The sequence below is a fragment of the Falco cherrug genome, chromosome 2 (assembly GCF_023634085.1).
Source record: "Falco cherrug isolate bFalChe1 chromosome 2, bFalChe1.pri, whole genome shotgun sequence".
Lineage (NCBI taxonomy): Eukaryota > Metazoa > Chordata > Aves > Falconiformes > Falconidae > Falco > Falco cherrug.
In genome coordinates, this window is record NC_073698.1 from 3,120,924 (window position 1) to 3,141,482 (window position 20,559).

The 20,559-nt window shown below is 52.8% G+C and overlaps 2 protein-coding genes and 1 long non-coding RNA gene across 3 annotated transcripts; all 3 read left to right on the forward strand.

Annotated features, from left to right (window-relative positions):
- Positions 1-8: 8 nt before the first annotated feature.
- Positions 9-9,492, forward strand: LOC114016682 (uncharacterized). The gene is made up of 6 exons (XM_055701630.1): positions 9-52; positions 7,234-7,297; positions 7,405-7,459; positions 7,625-8,389; positions 8,537-8,780; positions 9,439-9,492. Exons 3-6 carry the CDS (start codon positions 7,455-7,457, stop codon positions 9,490-9,492), a joined length of 1,068 nt encoding a protein of 355 aa, XP_055557605.1. The 5' UTR covers positions 9-52; positions 7,234-7,297; positions 7,405-7,454.
- A 4,144-nt stretch (positions 9,493-13,636) lies between these two features.
- Positions 13,637-16,433, forward strand: LOC129735337 (uncharacterized). The gene is made up of 5 exons (XM_055701631.1): positions 13,637-14,240; positions 14,348-14,402; positions 14,568-15,332; positions 15,480-15,723; positions 16,380-16,433. Exons 2-5 carry the CDS (start codon positions 14,398-14,400, stop codon positions 16,431-16,433), a joined length of 1,068 nt encoding a protein of 355 aa, XP_055557606.1. The 5' UTR covers positions 13,637-14,240; positions 14,348-14,397.
- A 618-nt stretch (positions 16,434-17,051) lies between these two features.
- LOC129735340 (uncharacterized) lies at positions 17,052-17,983 on the forward strand. The gene is made up of 3 exons (XR_008730831.1): positions 17,052-17,627; positions 17,735-17,789; positions 17,955-17,983. It is a non-coding gene; the product is annotated as an uncharacterized LOC129735340 (long non-coding RNA).
- Positions 17,984-20,559: the final 2,576 nt, after the last annotated feature.

The following is a 20,559-nucleotide window of genomic DNA, read 5'->3' on the forward strand; positions in this document are numbered from 1 at the left end:
ACCAGCCACTGACTGGGACCAAACAGGACTGAAACAATGCTGCTGCACTGTGGTGAGACACCTATTCACCCGTAGGTCCGAGAGCAACAAAATATTTCTGCAAAGATTTTCTATCCAGAATGCATTGGTAGAGGGGGGGGGGAGGATTAAAAGGGACAGTTACAAGTGGCTGCATATCTTATCTTTTTTTTTTTTTTTTTTTTTTTTTTTACTGCTCTTTGTGTTGCTGTAAATAAAAGTATCTTCAAAAGTAGCTCTGTGGTGGTAGTGGTAGTCCTTAGAGGAGAAGTGAGGAACAGTGCTGTGTTCAAAAGGGACATGACTTTGCACAATCATTGGAAACGCTCAGTCAAGCATAATTAAATAAGTGAAAGCAAGTGTATCTCAGGTCATGGTTGTGGTTTAACCCCAGCCAGCAACCCAGCCCCACACAGCCGCTTGCTCTCTCCCCCTCACCCAGAGGGATGGGGAGGAGGATCAGAAAGGAATGTAAAACTCGCGGGTTGAGATAAGAACAATTTAATAGGTAAAGCCAAAGCCGCACACTCAAGCAAAGCAAAGCAGGGAATTCATTCACCACTTCCCATGGGCAGGAATGTGTTCGGCCATCCCCAGGGCAGCAGGGCTCCATCACGCGTAATGGTTGCTCAGGAAGACAAACACCATAATGCCAAATGTGCCGTCCCCCCCACCTTCTTCTTCCCCCAGTTGATATACTCAGCATGACATCATATGGTACGGAACATCCCTTTGGCTAGTTTGGGTCACCTGTCCTGGCCGTGCCCCCTCCCAGTTTCCCATCCCCTCCAGCTCTCTCACTGAGAAACTGAAAAGTCCTTGACTTAGTATAAACATTGTCACTTCCTGGCATTACAAAGGCAGGGACCTGTGTCTCTTTGTCCCTTCTGAGGTGTGCCCTCCAGAAAAGCTTGCAATGTTATAAGCCGGTAACTTTCAATAGCTGAGACAGCAGAAGGGAAAAGATGTGCTCCTTGCCTTTCTTCTGCTTGGTTTTTGAACAAGGGAAGGGAGCAGGACTGTTGCCCTGCAGCTTGTCACTCCAGTAAGACACTCCTTAATTCGCAGAAGCCCAGCAGAAGGGCTTAATGGATGGCTTTGGAAAAGGGCCAAAGGAGCAGACGGCAGGCTGCCTTACCCTTCCTGTGCAGTAGTCTGCTGGCCCCAGTTTTACAGTCTTGTCTCCTCCAAGGTTAGTTCAGATTCCCTGGGAGCTCTGGTTTTGTAAGCATCTGATTCTATCTTTGGGAGTGCAGCAGGGCCTGGAGTCAGTAAGAGTCGGGATAGTTGCTGGGCAAAAACGGCAGGGATCTTCTTCCCAGTTCCCCCTGTGGGCTGCAGCAGTTCAGCTAGCTGGACCAAGCAGCGGTGTGAGAAGAACTGAGCCCTTTAAGTGATGATGCATTCTGTTCCCCTCCAATGGGGAAGATCTCCACGTTTCATTTCAGTAGTTCAGCCTTGCAGCAGCTGTAATCTCCCAGAGGAGATACCATGGGGCTGTTCCCATCGGGTTTTGCCAGCTCTTCACTCGGTTACACTGACGAGGGGCAGTCCCTGAGAGTGATGGGAGCTCAAATGTACAGCAGCAGACCACCAAGGACTTGTGATTGTCACTGGGTCTTCCCAAAGGCTTGCAATTATAGAGTTTAATTTAGGCAGGTTTTTTAAATTTTAATCTAGGCAGTTTCTCGATGGGTAGTTTTTCCATAACACGTGGGATCTCCAGGTTTAACCCGGGTGCCGGAAAACCCCAACAACTACACATATGCTGAATAAATGTTCGCAGCTCTGGGGCACACCAGGTTTCTATTGGGTGCCACAGTAACGATTTGCAACTAATTTTTCATGAACAATTCCTTAGGGGAGTATTCATGGGGTAGGGGATTTATTACCCATGTTTCAACTCTATTATCTGGAATGTTTAAGGACCACGTTTGTTTAACGTTTGAGGGACCACGCTATGAAAGTGCTTGATTATGAAAGAGCGATTATGGTGGACGTACCTCTTTTGTTACGAATTTGAACACGCCAACTCGGGCATAACGGGACGTTATATTCATGGTGTATGGGTTCACCATGGGGTCTCGATACATACTGGATCCCCCCTTTCCAAGGGGTCCGGGTCCCCTGCTCAATAGGCAGCTTGTAGAGTTAGCGACCACGGCCCCCTTGGGTCATCAGCAGTTAGGAAACCCCTGGCCCCCAGTACCCTTGGGCCTCGTCTTCCAACAGCAGGACTCGATAGCCTCCTGTCAGTGATACTCTCCATACATACTCTGTCTCAGTTTCTTGAGCTAACCTGGTGTATTTTTCCTGGAATTTCGACACTTTGGCTGCCGAGTGCGGCACCGTCTGGATAGTAACGTGTGGGGCTTCCCCACCTTGGCTGCTGTCGGTGGTCTCAGCTTAATCACAGACCTCATTAGGACTTCCTCATTCTTGGGGTAAAATATTTCTCGGTCCATTTCCAACTCCTTAGACAAGTACAAAGGTCTTGGGCCCTGTTTCTCGGCCAGCCGTGCCGATCTTGTAAATCCCAGCAGACTATCCACAACAGAATTAAGATCTGTCTGATCAGGAGATCCTTGTCCCCCTTCCTCTCATTCGGACCGTGAAGTTTGTTCTCCGTCCAATGCATCTGAGAGAGCGTGTGGAGTCGCTGAGTGCTGTTACGTTCAGCACTTAGCTGGCTCTGCAGGGTTTTTATATGTTCTTGCAAGGGTTTAACCATTTCATCATTAGTTGGTTTAATCAGGCGCCTCTCCTTCTGGGCCGCCACTCGTGCGGCTCCCAACACAGCACGCACCGTGGCTTTTCCTGGTCACGCTTCTCGTTCCTTCCTAAGCGGTGTCATTCTATCTGCTACAGCTTTTGAATCGTGCCAGCTAACATGGCCCCGTGCCATCCCTGGTGAGGAAAGGCACGCCTTACAGTCCTTCAACTTTTCAGTAAGACGGGAGCAGTCAAGCACCGGCATTTCCCAGGCAGCCATGGCTTGCCACTGCTCAAACGTCTCCCGGCTTACGCGGAGAGGCCGCTTCCCTGCTCTCCCTGCCCACCCTCACCGGGGGAAGGGGAGAGTGAGTGAGCTTCGCAAATCCCCAGGGAAGGTCACAGGTGTGGATAACTGGCTAGCTGAAAAGGGTCACATAGACATAGTCCAGCTGGCTGGACAAAAATGCACATGGCTCTCAGCTGATCTGAAGTAAAGCAAAAATACACTGTCTTTGGCTGTCCTTGTTACACAATAACAGGAAGATTTCGGTGGGAAAAGAACGTTGCAGGTGGGAACACATAACTACAGAAGAGAAATAGTGTGAAATGGGGATAATGGACATGGATTGTGATTGTATGTGTCTGCTTAAGGAATGTGGGTATGGTGACTAGTCATGGGTGCGGTGACAACTACAGTTTTGAGGAGACGCCTGTCCCTCCTCCTCTAACAAAGGGGCTATTTAAAAGAGAATGAGAAAAGATGAGAGACATTCAAATGCTGTCTAGAGGGAGGGAGTGCTAAGTCTCCTTGCTGGAGAAGATTGGGTGGTCACAAGGACATGAATCACCTGAAGAAGATCGGATGGTCACAAGAACATGAATCACCTACAAACCTGCAAGACCACCACATTCCAGGAAAGGGACTGATAAGCTAATTAACATACGAAGCGGGGTTTAGGTAACGAATATGTATAGGTGTTAATTGAATATTCATTTGTTCATTGTATAAATGTGAGATGGTTCGTCACTTCGGGTATGCACGCTTGTGGAGGAGCGATCCCCCGTGCATCTGCGCGCAATAAACATACCTACTTTATAACTTTTGAGTTATAGAGTCTAATTCCGCACGTCACAGAAGAGAAACAAGGGGCGGGCTTGGTATTTAGGCAACTAACCAATAATGATCTTAACTTTTGTAATATGTATGAGCTAATTATAAGAAGGCATAAAAGGTGACTGTAAGAGACAATAAACGAAGTCTGCTGATCACTCATATTGAGTGACTGTGTCTTCCCTCCGTCGCGACAAATGGCGCCCGAACAGGGACCCTAGAGAGGGCTGAACCTGCGAGCCACGGTTCGACGGAGATTCGGGTACCGGTCCTGAAAGCAGCGCAGGAGGCGGAAGGGCACAGTCCCCGCGCCCGGGAGCACCTACAGAGGGTCCCGCCGGCCACGCGTCGCCGAAGTCTCGCAAAGGCTGCAACAGCGCTGACGACGGTATGGAGAGACAAGCGACGTACGATTCGCTCATATGCTTTTTAGAAAAGCGGAGCGTTCAGGACATAGATTGTAAAAAGGCATTACCCGGGTTATTAGCGTATGGGATAGTATCCGGGACCCCCGCGGCAGCGGCGAGCGGCGGCGTGCGGCCCGGCAGGCCCCTTCCCGGCCGCGGTTTCTCTCCAAGGCGGCACCCCCCCGGCTCCGATCGGCGCCATGGCGATGCAAGCGGCCAAGCGAGCTAAGATCCGGCTGCCCCCAAAGATCCATCGGATCCTTTATATTCGGAACCTGCCGTATAAAATCACAGCGGAGGAAATGTATGATATCTTTGGGAAATACGGACCTATTGGACAAATCAGAGTTGGAAACACTCCTGAAACAAGAGGAACAGCTTAAGCTCCTCAAGGAAAAATACGGACTTGATTACAAACCCACCAAAAAAAAAAAAAAAAAAAAAAAAGTGCTTCAGATGTCCCCTACAAGAAATGGGTTTCTGCCTTGAACTAGCAAACATCTCTGTGTTTAACGAGAAGCCTTTTTGCCTTGATGGAGATAATTTATTCTGTATTCTGTATTTATGCTGTATTCTGAATGTGGAAATTGGTTGGGACTAGGAGGCTGGCTTAAAGGCATTTTGCAAACGGGATTATTATTTTTGATCATTATTGTAATAATAGGTTTTTTGATCAAAACCAGCCAAAATTATTTGTAAGCATTAGGCATATCTGAAGAGAATGCCTTTATTTGAATCAGCAGTTAAGGTGTAGTTTAGTCTGATGCTGTGGTTTTATCTGCTTCTGGTGAATTTTTGAAGTGATGAAATCAGAGATATAAGGTATACTAAGAGTTATGAGGTAATAAGGTAATGATCTAAGTAAGGGTGCTGTCTTTTGTATCTACAAGTGCAATATGCTTTTATGTAGCAGAGAGAAACTTTAACAATAATGCTGCTTGAGCGAGATGTGCATGTGACAACTTGGGAAAAGGGATATCACAACTGGAGTGCAACTGTGTTTCTACGTCTGGCAGAGTGAAATCTTTGAAGACCTGAGTTTAGACAGTCTAAAATAAATTGTTAGCATTCAGAAAACCCATCTTAGGCCTCTTTTGCTTACATAGTGTTATGGAAGTCAACTGCTATTGTAGAGAATTAATGATTTTTTAATACATATTAACAAACACTACTATTTTAACTTGAGGCAGTTGAGTGAGAAATACTCACGTGTAGCATTTGAGGGAATGTCAGCATAAATAGCACTTACAGTAAGACTGCATTTTTAATTACTGTACTCGTTAAGATTCGATGATGCCGTAAGGCTAAGGCCTTTTATCACGGATTGGTTCTGAACTAAAAGGTGTGTGCACATGTAGATATGCACATTTGTGTTATTTTCCTTAATTGGCTACAAAATAATATAATTAGGTTGGGGACTAGATCTTGGGAATTTGTCTATTATACTTCTGTTTGTTAAGGAACGTGCATAACACACAGCATCCATGTAGGCTTGGCTTGTGGCACAGTTGTCAAATTTAGCATAGACATTCAGACAGATAAGCAACGTACTCTTCTTGTGTGTATCACCTACAAGCCATTATGGCTTAGTGTGTAAATCTGTATGTAACTGTTGAAAAATCCACTTATGAATGTATATAGCTTAGAACTAATTTTTTCCCTTTGTTGATTCTTTGATATCAGTGAGGTATTCTTCAGAAAATGTATGGACTGGTTGGTTGCATAAGGGCAGTTGTTATTTGGACAGAAAATTGTTAATGGTCGGGGATTTTCCACTAAAATATTTGCAAATATTCCGAGTCAAACATCAGTTTGGTTTCTTTTTGGGTTTTGAGCTTGCATTAGTCCATGTTCAGAACTTTAAAATTACCCTTGAATTTTCTAAACTTTTTATATTACTGGAACAGAAAGAGCATCTAAATTAAAGCTTCAAGCTAACTCTATTTTTCAAGTATTTCAGGAATTATACTTCTGAACTGAGATTTTATAAGTTGGCTGTGTATTTTCCTGTGTTTAAAAGCTGTTATTGAAAATGGTCAACCAAGCCTATGTCGCCCAAAATAAAAACGGGGGAATTGTGGATAACTGGCTAGCTGAAAAGGGTCACATAGACATAGTCCAGCTGGCTGGACAAAAATGCACATGGCTCTCAGCTGATCTGAAGTAAAGCAAAAATACACTGTCTTTGGCTGTCCTTGTTACACAATAACAGGAAGATTTCGGTGGGAAAAGAACGTTGCAGGTGGGAACACATAACTACAGAAGAGAAACAAGGGGCGGGCTTGGTATTTAGGCAACTAACCAATAATGAGCTTAACTTTTGTAATATGTATGAGCTAATTATAAGAAGGCATAAAAGGTGACTGTAAGAGACAATAAACGAAGTCTGCTGATCACTCATATTGAGCGACTGTGTCTTCCCTCCGTCGCAACGGGTCACAGGGGTTGTCCAGTGCCACAAAGGGAAAGGGGGGCTCTGGCTGCCCCAGGAATTTTCACAAAGGGGGGCTGTGACTGCCCCAGTGATGTCACAAAGGGGGGCGGGGGCGGCTGCCTCCCGTACTATAAAAGGGGGGTGCGCGCCCCACGGGGAAGGCAGTGGGCCGTCTGGCACCGTCTGGGCGGGCTGCAGACTGCAGCCTCTGCCACACTCCGGCAGTGCTGGGTGTCCTCTCACTGGGGACCCAGTAGGTCACTGGGGATCTGCACCGTGGGTCTGGGCTGAGAACTCGGAGCACCGTGGCCACACCACAGCCAGCGCCATGGGGCATCACGACATCCCCACGCTGTCTGACATGCTCCACGTCATGATGCTCGTGCTGCAGCTCAGCCTGGTCTCGGCCATACTGCAGTTCAGGCGACTCCGGGTAGGTGACAGTTGCACTGCACTGCCCCTCCGTGCAGGGAGGGGTAGGGTGGGAGGTTAAGGTGTGGGGCCGGGAGCTGTTTCCGTCTCCTCACCCAGCTGCTGGGGTCCTGCAGGGGCGTAGGAAGAAGACAGAGCCTCAGACGAGCACGACAAGAGCCCGGTTCGAGGAGGAGAGCGGTGAGTGGCTCCGGCCCCAATTGACCTGGAAACGGGTGACACCCTGCAGAAGGCCTGGCCTGGGGCTCTGGGCTGCTGGCCACTCACACCATCTCCTCTCTTGGCAGCTTCTCCCCAGGCACATGGAGCAGCAGAGAAGCCCACACCAACCGTGGAGATGGGGTAAGCGCAGGGGACACCCACAGGTCCTGCCCCAGACCCTCAGCCCATGCCCTGCCCCTGCCCACGCTGGGCAGCGCTGCCTGCCGCCAAGGAGGGTGTGCTGCCCGTGAGTCCTGCCGGAGGGGCCGGGTGCAGCGGGGGTCTCTTCCCTCTCCCCCTCTGCAGGGCAAGCCTGGAAGCGTCAAGCGTGGAGCACTGCTCCCCAGAGACCGTGCCGCACTCCCTGTCCCGGAGCAGCTCCTCTTCACTGAACTCCCCCTGCTCCTTCCCAGAGCCCTGGCCGGCTGCAACAGCAGAGCCAGCATCGATGAACATCTTGGGACCTCAGTATTCTTTTAAAACCATCTGCATGCTGGCGGGGCAGCCAGGGCTCCCAACTGGCTTCAACATCCCACTGGAGCTGCCAGAGGGGCCAAAGCACGAGGAGTTCCCCACGGATGGCAGGGACAGGGCGCAGAGCCCCGTCGATGTGGAGCCACCCCCAGGCAGCCCCTCCGCCATGGTCACAGAGAACCTTGCTGAAGAGCTCATCCATATAGTCCAGGACGCCCTCAAAATGACCAAGCAGTGCAAGAAGTTTCTGCGGATGCAGATAGCCAAGTGTCGAGGGGCGGCCTGTGCTGGGGCCCTCCCCAGGGTTCCTTCCCCCCTGCTCACCAGGGAAGAGGAACAGCCCCAGCCAGGGCTGCTGAGACCCAGAGCGTCGCGCAAGAGGGGCCTTAGAGTGAAGCTGCCGCAGTCGGACACAGATACTGACAATGCTGCAGATGGGAACAAGGACAAACATAAGGAGACACGACCAGGCAGAAGCAGCTCCATCGATGTGGAGCCACCCCCAGGCAGCCCCTCGGCCATAGTCACAAAGAACCGCACTAAGGAGTTAATGTGCATCACGCAGGACACCCTCAAAGTGACCGAGCAGTACGAAAGGTTTCTGCAGAGGCTGACAGCCATGTGTCAAAAGGCGGCCTGTGCTGGGGCCCTCCCCAGGGTTCCTTCCCCCCTGCTCACCAGGGAAGAGGAACAGCCCCAGCCAGGGCTGCTGAGACCCAGAGTGTCGCGCAAGAGGGGCCTTAGAGTGAAGCTACCGGGGGCGGATGCAGACAAGGACAATGCTGCAGGTGGGGACAAGGACAAACGTAAGGAGACGCGACGAGGTAGAAGCTGCCCCATCGATGTGCAGCCACCCCCTGGCAGCCCCTCGGCCATGGTCACAGAGAACCACACTGAGGAGTTCATGTGCATCATGCAGGACACCCTCGAAAACATCGAGCAGTACGAAAGGTTTCTGCAGATGCTGACAGCCAAGTGGCGAGGGGCGGCCTGTGCTGGGGCCCTCCCCAGGGTTCCTTCCCCCCTGCTCACCAGGGAAGAGGAACAGCCCCAGCCAGGGCTGCTGAGACCCAGAGTGTCGCGCAAGAGGGGCCTTAGAGTGGAGCTGCCGGGGGCGGATGCAGACAAGGACAATGCTGCAGGTGGGGACAAGGACAAACATAAGGAGACGCGACCAGGCAGAAGCAGACCTGTAAAAGCACGCAGGAGGAGCCCAAAGGAAGTTAACAACAGTTGCCCCACAGGGCCAGGCAGAAGCAGCACCAGTGGCCAGGACAACACCATCTCCGTGGGCAGGAGCACCCCGGCAGAGCCCAGTCCCCAGCAGCAGGTGCCCACGGGGAGCTGCCTAGAGGACTGGTGGAGACGCCTGTGGCGGCCACGCTGCATCTGCTTCTGCAAGACCCCGCCGTGGCAGCGCTAGTGTCAGTAGAGGAGCACGATCCCCTGCCAGTGAGCAGCTGGGGGAGTGCAGGGCTGGGAACTGCCTGGGAAGCTCCCCCCCCATCTGAAATGTTAAAAAAGAAATGTTTTCTCTCTCCCTGGTGCTGTGGCTTGTCCATCCATCCCACAGCTGGGGCTGCGACACCGTCAGTGCCCAACCCCAGTGGGGTAAAACGTTTCTCGGTCCATTTCCAACTCCTTAGACAAGTACAAAGGTCTTGGGCCCTGTTTCTCGGCCCGCCGTGCCGATCTTGTAAATCCCAGCAGACTATCCACAACAGAATTAAGATCTGTCTGATCAGGAGATTCTTGTCCCCCTTCCTCTCATTCGGACCGTGAAGTTTGTTCTCCATCCAAGGCATCTGAGAGAGCGTGTGGAGTCGCTGAGTGCTGTTACGTTCAGCACTTAGCTGGCTCTGCAGGGTTTTTATATGTTCTTGCAAGGGTTTAACCATTTCATCATTAGTTGGTTTAATCAGGCGCCTCTCCTTCTGGGCCGCCACTCGTGCGGCTCCCAACACAGCACGCACCGTGGCTTTTCCTGGTCACGCTTCTCGTTCCTTCCTAAGCGGTGTCATTCTATCTGCTACAGCTTTTGAATCGTGCCAGCTAACATGGCCCCGTGCCATCCCTGGTGAGGAAAGGCACGCCTTACAGTCCTTCAACTTTTCAGTAAGACGGGAGCAGTCAAGCACCGGCATTTCCCAGGCAGCCATGGCTTGCCACTGCTCAAACGTCTCCCGGCTTACGCGGAGAGGCCGCTTCCCTGCTCTCCCTGCCCACCCTCACCGGGGGAAGGGGAGAGTGAGTGAGCTTCGCAAATCCCCAGGGAAGGTCACAGGTGTGGATAACTGGCTAGCTGAAAAGGGTCACATAGACATAGTCCAGCTGGCTGGACAAAAATGCACATGGCTCTCAGCTGATCTGAAGTAAAGCAAAAATACACTGTCTTTGGCTGTCCTTGTTACACAATAACAGGAAGATTTCGGTGGGAAAAGAACGTTGCAGGTGGGAACACATAACTACAGAAGAGAAATAGTGTGAAATGGGGATAATGGACATGGATTGTGATTGTATGTGTCTGCTTAAGGAATGTGGGTATGGTGACTAGTCATGGGTGCGGTGACAACTACAGTTTTGAGGAGACGCCTGTCCCTCCTCCTCTAACAAAGGGGCTATTTAAAAGAGAATGAGAAAAGATGAGAGACATTCAAATGCTATCTAGAGGGAGGGAGTGCTAAGTCTCCTTGCTGGAGAAGATTGGGTGGTCACAAGGACATGAATCACCTGAAGAAGATCGGATGGTCACAAGAACATGAATCACCTACAAACCTGCAAGACCACCACATTCCAGGAAAGGGACTGATAAGCTAATTAACATACGAAGCGGGGTTTAGGTAACGAATATGTATAGGTGTTAATTGAATATTCATTTGTTCATTGTATAAATGTGAGATGGTTCGTCACTTCGGGTATGCACGCTTGTGGAGGAGCGATCCCCCGTGCATCTGCGCGCAATAAACATACCTACTTTATAACTTTTGAGTTATAGAGTCTAATTCCGCACGTCACAGAAGAGAAACAAGGGGCGGGCTTGGTATTTAGGCAACTAACCAATAATGATCTTAACTTTTGTAATATGTATGAGCTAATTATAAGAAGGCATAAAAGGTGACTGTAAGAGACAATAAACGAAGTCTGCTGATCACTCATATTGAGTGACTGTGTCTTCCCTCCGTCGCGACAAATGGCGCCCGAACAGGGACCCTAGAGAGGGCTGAACCTGCGAGCCACGGTTCGACGGAGATTCGGGTACCGGTCCTGAAAGCAGCGCAGGAGGCGGAAGGGCACAGTCCCCGCGCCCGGGAGCACCTACAGAGGGTCCCGCCGGCCACGCGTCGCCGAAGTCTCGCAAAGGCTGCAACAGCGCTGACGACGGTATGGAGAGACAAGCGACGTACGATTCGCTCATATGCTTTTTAGAAAAGCGGAGCGTTCAGGACATAGATTGTAAAAAGGCATTACCCGGGTTATTAGCGTATGGGATAGTATCCGGGACCCCCGCGGCAGCGGCGAGCGGCGGCGTGCGGCCCGGCAGGCCCCTTCCCGGCCGCGGTTTCTCTCCAAGGCGGCACCCCCCCGGCTCCGATCGGCGCCATGGCGATGCAAGCGGCCAAGCGAGCTAAGATCCGGCTGCCCCCAAAGATCCATCGGATCCTTTATATTCGGAACCTGCCGTATAAAATCACAGCGGAGGAAATGTATGATATCTTTGGGAAATACGGACCTATTGGACAAATCAGAGTTGGAAACACTCCTGAAACAAGAGGAACAGCTTAAGCTCCTCAAGGAAAAATACGGACTTGATTACAAACCCACCAAAAAAAAAAAAAAAAAAAAAAAAAGTGCTTCAGATGTCCCCTACAAGAAATGGGTTTCTGCCTTGAACTAGCAAACATCTCTGTGTTTAACGAGAAGCCTTTTTGCCTTGATGGAGATAATTTATTCTGTATTCTGTATTTATGCTGTATTCTGAATGTGGAAATTGGTTGGGACTAGGAGGCTGGCTTAAAGGCATTTTGCAAACGGGATTATTATTTTTGATCATTATTGTAATAATAGGTTTTTTGATCAAAACCAGCCAAAATTATTTGTAAGCATTAGGCATATCTGAAGAGAATGCCTTTATTTGAATCAGCAGTTAAGGTGTAGTTTAGTCTGATGCTGTGGTTTTATCTGCTTCTGGTGAATTTTTGAAGTGATGAAATCAGAGATATAAGGTATACTAAGAGTTATGAGGTAATAAGGTAATGATCTAAGTAAGGGTGCTGTCTTTTGTATCTACAAGTGCAATATGCTTTTATGTAGCAGAGAGAAACTTTAACAATAATGCTGCTTGAGCGAGATGTGCATGTGACAACTTGGGAAAAGGGATATCACAACTGGAGTGCAACTGTGTTTCTACGTCTGGCAGAGTGAAATCTTTGAAGACCTGAGTTTAGACAGTCTAAAATAAATTGTTAGCATTCAGAAAACCCATCTTAGGCCTCTTTTGCTTACATAGTGTTATGGAAGTCAACTGCTATTGTAGAGAATTAATGATTTTTTAATACATATTAACAAACACTACTATTTTAACTTGAGGCAGTTGAGTGAGAAATACTCACGTGTAGCATTTGAGGGAATGTCAGCATAAATAGCACTTACAGTAAGACTGCATTTTTAATTACTGTACTCGTTAAGATTCGATGATGCCGTAAGGCTAAGGCCTTTTATCACGGATTGGTTCTGAACTAAAAGGTGTGTGCACATGTAGATATGCACATTTGTGTTATTTTCCTTAATTGGCTACAAAATAATATAATTAGGTTGGGGACTAGATCTTGGGAATTTGTCTATTATACTTCTGTTTGTTAAGGAACGTGCATAACACACAGCATCCATGTAGGCTTGGCTTGTGGCACAGTTGTCAAATTTAGCATAGACATTCAGACAGATAAGCAACGTACTCTTCTTGTGTGTATCACCTACAAGCCATTATGGCTTAGTGTGTAAATCTGTATGTAACTGTTGAAAAATCCACTTATGAATGTATATAGCTTAGAACTAATTTTTTCCCTTTGTTGATTCTTTGATATCAGTGAGGTATTCTTCAGAAAATGTATGGACTGGTTGGTTGCATAAGGGCAGTTGTTATTTGGACAGAAAATTGTTAATGGTCGGGGATTTTCCACTAAAATATTTGCAAATATTCCGAGTCAAACATCAGTTTGGTTTCTTTTTGGGTTTTGAGCTTGCATTAGTCCATGTTCAGAACTTTAAAATTACCCTTGAATTTTCTAAACTTTTTATATTACTGGAACAGAAAGAGCATCTAAATTAAAGCTTCAAGCTAACTCTATTTTTCAAGTATTTCAGGAATTATACTTCTGAACTGAGATTTTATAAGTTGGCTGTGTATTTTCCTGTGTTTAAAAGCTGTTATTGAAAATGGTCAACCAAGCCTATGTCGCCCAAAATAAAAACGGGGGAATTGTGGATAACTGGCTAGCTGAAAAGGGTCACATAGACATAGTCCAGCTGGCTGGACAAAAATGCACATGGCTCTCAGCTGATCTGAAGTAAAGCAAAAATACACTGTCTTTGGCTGTCCTTGTTACACAATAACAGGAAGATTTCGGTGGGAAAAGAATGTTGCAGGTGGGAACACATAACTACAGAAGAGAAACAAGGGGCGGGCTTGGTATTTAGGCAACTAACCAATAATGAGCTTAACTTTTGTAATATGTATGAGCTAATTATAAGAAGGCATAAAAGGTGACTGTAAGAGGCAATAAACGAAGTCTGCTGATCACTCATACTGAGTGACTGTGTCTTCCCTCCGTCGCAACGGGGTCACAGGGGTTGTCCAGTGCCACAAAGGGAAAGGGGGGCTCTGGCTGCCCCAGGAATTTTCACAAAGGGGGGCTGTGACTGCCCCAGTGATGTCACAAAGGGGGGCGGGGGCGGCTGCCTCCCGTACTATAAAAGGGGGGTGCGCGCCCCACGGGGAAGGCAGTGGGCCGTCTGGCACCGTCTGGGCGGGCTGCAGACTGCAGCCTCTGCCACACTCCGGCAGTGCTGGGTGTCCTCTCACTGGGGACCCAGTAGGTCACTGGGGATCTGCACCGTGGGTCTGGGCTGAGAACTCGGAGCACCGTGGCCACACCACAGCCAGCGCCATGGGGCATCACGACATCCCCACGCTGTCTGACATGCTCCACGTCATGATGCTCGTGCTGCAGCTCAGCCTGGTCTCGGCCATACTGCAGTTCAGGCGACTCCGGGTAGGTGACAGTTGCACTGCACTGCCCCTCCGTGCAGGGAGGGGTAGGGTGGGAGGTTAAGGTGTGGGGCCGGGAGCTGTTTCCGTCTCCTCACCCAGCTGCTGGGGTCCTGCAGGGGCGTAGGAAGAAGACAGAGCCTCAGACGAGCACGACAAGAGCCCGGTTCGAGGAGGAGAGCGGTGAGTGGCTCCGGCCCCAATTGACCTGGAAACGGGTGACACCCTGCAGAAGGCCTGGCCTGGGGCTCTGGGCTGCTGGCCACTCACACCATCTCCTCTCTTGGCAGCTTCTCCCCAGGCACATGGAGCAGCAGAGAAGCCCACACCAACCGTGGAGATGGGGTAAGCGCAGGGGACACCCACAGGTCCTGCCCCAGACCCTCAGCCCATGCCCTGCCCCTGCCCACGCTGGGCAGCGCTGCCTGCCGCCAAGGAGGGTGTGCTGCCCGTGAGTCCTGCCGGAGGGGCCGGGTGCAGCGGGGGTCTCTTCCCTCTCCCCCTCTGCAGGGCAAGCCTGGAAGCGTCAAGCGTGGAGCACTGCTCCCCAGAGACCGTGCCGCACTCCCTGTCCCGGAGCAGCTCCTCTTCACTGAACTCCCCCTGCTCCTTTCCAGAGCCCTGGCCGGCTGCAACAGCAGAGCCAGCATCGATGAACATCTTGGGACCTCAGTATTCTTTTAAAACCATCTGCATGCTGGCGGGGCAGCCAGGGCTCCCAACTGGCTTCAACATCCCACTGGAGCTGCCAGAGGGGCCAAAGCACGAGGAGTTCCCCACGGATGGCAGGGACAGGGCGCAGAGCCCCGTCGATGTGGAGCCACCCCCAGGCAGCCCCTCCGCCATGGTCACAGAGAACCTTGCTGAAGAGCTCATCCATATAGTCCAGGACGCCCTCAAAATGACCAAGCAGTGCAAGAAGTTTCTGCGGATGCAGATAGCCAAGTGTCGAGGGGCGGCCTGTGCTGGGGCCCTCCCCAGGGTTCCTTCCCCCCTGCTCACCAGGGAAGAGGAACAGCCCCAGCCAGGGCTGCTGAGACCCAGAGCGTCGCGCAAGAGGGGCCTTAGAGTGAAGCTGCCGCAGTCGGACACAGATACTGACAATGCTGCAGATGGGAACAAGGACAAACATAAGGAGACACGACCAGGCAGAAGCAGCTCCATCGATGTGGAGCCACCCCCAGGCAGCCCCTCGGCCATAGTCACAAAGAACCGCACTGAGGAGTTAATGTGCATCACGCAGGACACCCTCAAAGTGACCGAGCAGTACGAAAGGTTTCTGCAGAGGCTGACAGCCATGTGTCAAAAGGCGGCCTGTGCTGGGGCCCTCCCCAGGGTTCCTTCCCCCCTGCTCACCAGGGAAGAGGAACAGCCCCAGCCAGGGCTGCTGAGACCCAGAGTGTCGCGCAAGAGGGGCCTTAGAGTGAAGCTACCGGGGGCGGATGCAGACAAGGACAATGCTGCAGGTGGGGACAAGGACAAACATAAGGAGACGCGACGAGGTAGAAGCTGCCCCATCGATGTGCAGCCACCCCCTGGCAGCCCCTCGGCCATGGTCACAGAGAACCACACTGAGGAGTTCATGTGCATCATGCAGGACACCCTCGAAAACATCGAGCAGTACGAAAGGTTTCTGCAGATGCTGACAGCCAAGTGGCGAGGGGCGGCCTGTGCTGGGGCCCTCCCCAGGGTTCCTTCCCCCCTGCTCACCAGGGAAGAGGAACAGCCCCAGCCAGGGCTGCTGAGACCCAGAGTGTCGCGCAAGAGGGGCCTTAGAGTGGAGCTGCCGGGGGCGGATGCAGACAAGGACAATGCTGCAGGTGGGGACAAGGACAAACATAAGGAGACGCGACCAGGCAGAAGCAGACCTGTAAAAGCACGCAGGAGGAGCCCAAAGGAAGTTAACAACAGTTGCCCCACAGGGCCAGGCAGAAGCAGCACCAGTGGCCAGGACAACACCATCTCCGTGGGCAGGAGCACCCCGGCAGAGCCCAGTCCCCAGCAGCAGGTGCCCACGGGGAGCTGCCTAGAGGACTGGTGGAGACGCCTGTGGCGGCCACGCTGCATCTGCTTCTGCAAGACCCCGCCGTGGCAGCGCTAGTGTCAGTAGAGGAGCACGATCCCCTGCCAGTGAGCAGCTGGGGGAGTGCAGGGCTGGGAACTGCCTGGGAAGCTCCCCCCCTCTGAAATATTAAAAAAGAAATGTTTTCTCTATCCCTGGTGCTGTGGCTCGTCCATCCATCCCACAGCTGGGGCTGCGACACCGTCAGTGCCCAACCCCAGTGGGGTAAAACGTTTCTCGGTCCATTTCCAACTCCTTAGACAAGTACAAAGGTCTTGGGCCCTGTTTCTCGGCCCGCCGTGCCGATCTTGTAAATCCCAGCAGACTATCCACAACAGAATTAAGATCTGTCTGATCAGGAGATTCTTGTCCCCCTTCCTCTCATTCGGACCGTGAAGTTTGTTCTCCATCCAAGGCATCTGAGAGAGCGTGTGGAGTCGCTGAGTGCTGTTACGTTCAGCACTTAGCTGGCTCTGCAGGGTTTTTATATGTTCTTGCAAGGGTTTAACCATTTCATCATTAGTTGGTTTAATCAGGCGCCTCTCCTTCTGGGCCGCCACTCGTGCGGCTCCCAACACAGCACGCACCGTGGCTTTTCCTGGTCACGCTTCTCGTTCCTTCCTAAGCGGTGTCATTCTATCTGCTACAGCTTTTGAATCGTGCCAGCTAACATGGCCCCGTGCCATCCCTGGTGAGGAAAGGCACGCCTTACAGTCCTTCAACTTTTCAGTAAGACGGGAGCAGTCAAGCACCGGCATTTCCCAGGCAGCCATGGCTTGCCACTGCTCAAACGTCTCCCGGCTTACGCGGAGAGGCCGCTTCCCTGCTCTCCCTGCCCACCCTCACCGGGGGAAGGGGAGAGTGAGTGAGCTTCGCAAATCCCCAGGGAAGGTCACAGGTGTGGATAACTGGCTAGCTGAAAAAGGGGGGCTCTGGCTGCCCCAGGAATTTTCACAAAGGGGGGCTGTGACTGCCCCAGTGATGTCACAAAGGGGGGCGGGGGCGGCTGCCTCCCGTACTATAAAAGGGGGGTGCGCGCCCCACGGGGAAGGCAGTGGGCCGTCTGGCACCGTCTGGGCGGGCTGCAGACTGCAGCCTCTGCCACACTCCGGCAGTGCTGGGTGTCCTCTCACTGGGGACCCAGTAGGTCACTGGGGATCTGCACCGTGGGTCTGGGCTGAGAACTCGGAGCACCGTGGCCACACCACAGCCAGCGCCATGGGGCATCACGACATCCCCATAATGGTTGACGTGCTCCATGTCATGATGCTGATGTTCATGCTGGAGCTCAGCCCGGTCGCAGCCATACTGTATTTCAGGCGACTCCGGGTAGGTGACAGTTGCACTGCACTGCCCCTCAGTGCAGGGAGGGGTAGGGTGGGAGGTTAAGGTGTGGGGCCGGGAGCTGTTTCCGTCTCCTCACCCAGCTGCTGGGGTCCTGCAGGGGCGTAGGAAGAAGACAAAGCCTCAGACGAGCACGACAAGAGCCCGGTTCGAGGAGGAGAGCGGTGAGTGGCTCCGGCCCCAATTGACCTGGAAACGGGTGACACCCTGCAGAAGGCCTGGCCTGGGGCTCTGGGCTGCTGGCCACTCACACCATCTCCTCTCTTGGCAGCTTCTCCCCAGGCACATGGAGCAGCAGAGAAGCCCACACCAACCGTGGAGACGGGGTAAGCGCAGGGGACACCCACAGGTCCTGCCCCAGACCCTCAGCCCATGCCCTGCCCCTGCCCACGCTGGGCAGCGCTGCCTGCCGCCAAGGAGGGTGTGCTGCCCGTGAGTCCTGCCGGAGGGGCCGGGTGCAGCGGGGGTCTCTTCCCTCTCCCCCTCTGCAGGGCAAGCCTGGAAGCGTCAAGCGTGGAGCGCTGCTCCCCAGAGACCGTGCCGCACTCCCTGTCCCGGAGCAGCTCCTCTTCACTGAACTCCCCCTGCTCCTTCCCAGAGCCCTGGCCGGCTGCAACAGCAGAGCCAGCATCGATGAACATCTTGGGACCTCAGTATTCTTTTAAAACCATCTGCATGCTGGCGGGGCAGCCAGGGCTCCCAATTGGCTTCAACATCCCACTGGAGCTGCCAGAGGGGCCAAAGCACGAGGAGTTCCCCACGGATGGCAGGGACAGGGCGCAGAGCCCCATCGATGTGGAGCCACCCCCTGGCAGCCCCTCCGCCATGGTCACAGAGAACCTCGCTGAAGAGCTCATCCGCATCACGCAGGACACCCTCAAAATGACCAAGCAGTGCGAGAAGTTTCTGCGGATGCAGATAGCCAAGTGTGGAGGGGCGGCCTGTGCTGGGGCCCTCCCCAGGGTTCCTTCCCCCCTGCTCACCAGGGAAGAGGAACAGCCCCAGCCAGGGCTGCTGAGAGCCAGAGCGTCGCGCAAGAGGGGCCTTAGAGTGGAGCTGCCGCAGTCGGACACAGATACTGACAATGCTGCAGATGGGAACAAGGACAAACATAAGGAGACGCGACCAGGCAGAAGCAGCTCCATCGATGTGGAGCCACCCCCAGGCAGCCCCTCGGCCATGGTCACAGAGAACCTCGCTGAAGAGCTCATGTGCATCACACAGGACACCCTCAAAATGACCAAGCAGTGCGAGAAGTTTCTGCGGATGCAGATAGCCAAGTGTGGAGGAGCGGCCTGTGCTGGGGCCCTCCCCAGGGTTCCTTCCCCCCTGCTCACCAGGGAAGAGGAACAGCCCCAGCCAGGGCTGCTGAGACCCAGAGTGTCGCGCAAGAGGGGCCTTAGAGTGAAGCTGCCGGGGGCGGATGCAGACAAGGACAATGCTGCAGGTGGGGACAAGGACAAACATAAGGAGACGCGACCAGGCAGAAGCAGACCTGTACAAGCGGGCAGGAGGAGCCCAAACGAAGTTAACAACAGTTGCCCCACAGGGCCAGGCAGAAGCAGCACCAGTGGCCAGGACAACACCATCTCCGTGGGCAGGAGCACCCCGGCAGAGCCCAGTCCCCAGCAGCAGGTGCCCACGGGGAGCTGCCTAGAGGACTGGTGGAGACGCCTGTGGCGGCCACGCTGCATCTGCTTCTGCAAGACCCCGCCGTGGCAGCGCTAGTTGCAGTAGAGGAGCACGATCCCCTGCCAGTGAATAGCTGGGGGAGTGCAGGGCTGGGAACTGCCTGGGAAGCTCCCCCCCTCTGAAATATTAAAAAAGAAATGTTTTCTCTATCCCTGGTGCTGTGGCTCGTCCATCCATCCCACAGCTGGGGCTGCGACACCGTCAATGCCCGACCCCAGTAGGGACGGGCTGGCACTGGGCACTGCTGGCACCCACAAAATGGGGGGTGGTCGTGTCTGGCACCCCAGTGGTTGCGCTGCCTTCGGAGGACCGGGCTGGGCTGGAGAAAGGGGCTGGCAGGAACCTCACTGGGTGCAGCAAGTGCCGAGTCCTGCCCCTGGGGAGGAACAAGCCCCGGCACCAGCACAGGCTAGGGCCACCTGGCTGGAAAGCAGCTTGGCAGAGAGGGGCCTGGTGGGCACCTCAACCAGCTGCCCGTTGAGCAGGGGGTCTGGACCCCTTGGAAAGGCGGGATCCGGTTTGTATCGAGACCCCACGGTGAGCCCATATACCACGAATGCAACGTCCCGTTATCCCTGGTTTGGCCTTTTGAGATTCGTAACAAATGGGGTATGGGCTTGGTCCCTTCAATATTTTTTTGTCCGGTGTAGGGAACAGAGTTGATACATGGGAAATAAATCCCCTTGCCCATGAGAATGCTCCCCTAAGAAATTGTTCACGAACAATGAGCTGCAAAACATTTTCATGGGACCCAAAGGAAACGTGCTGTGCCCCAGAGCTGCAATTCAGCATATGTGTACTTGTTGGAGTTTTCCGGCACCAGGGTTAAACCTGGAGATCCCACGTGTTATGGAAAAACTACCCATCGAGAAACAGCGTTGAAGTGTAGACTTTCACCTACCCACGAAGCACAGTGGAATTTTGTGTGGGAAGGAAAAGAAAAAACCTACGACCCATCAGCACCCTCCACCGTTCAATATGCAGCCCCTCCGGGCCCCTTCTGGGCATGTTCAGGTGGGAAGATGTACTCGCACCTGCGTGTGCACAGAACGGCGGTTGACGCTGCGCCATCGGTACCCCGACCACGTGCCCGTCTAGAACATTGGCCTCTACTGACCCCGAAAGACAGCCGGGGGAAACGAGACTTATGCCTGGGGAACACAAGTGGCCCTGGCATCCAGGGCCCGTTTCGCCCCCGGCATGCTGCTGGGTGGAGAAGCCCACGCTGAGCTGGAGATGGGGGGAGGGCAGGGGAGACCCCCAGATCCTGCCCCTGCCCCTCAGCCGTGCCCAGGCTCTTCACAGTGGTGCCCGCCCAGTGCCCGGCCCAGAGGCCATGGGCACACCCTGGAACGCAGGAGGGTCCCTCTGACCATCAGGAAAGGCTGCTCCCTGTGCGCGTGC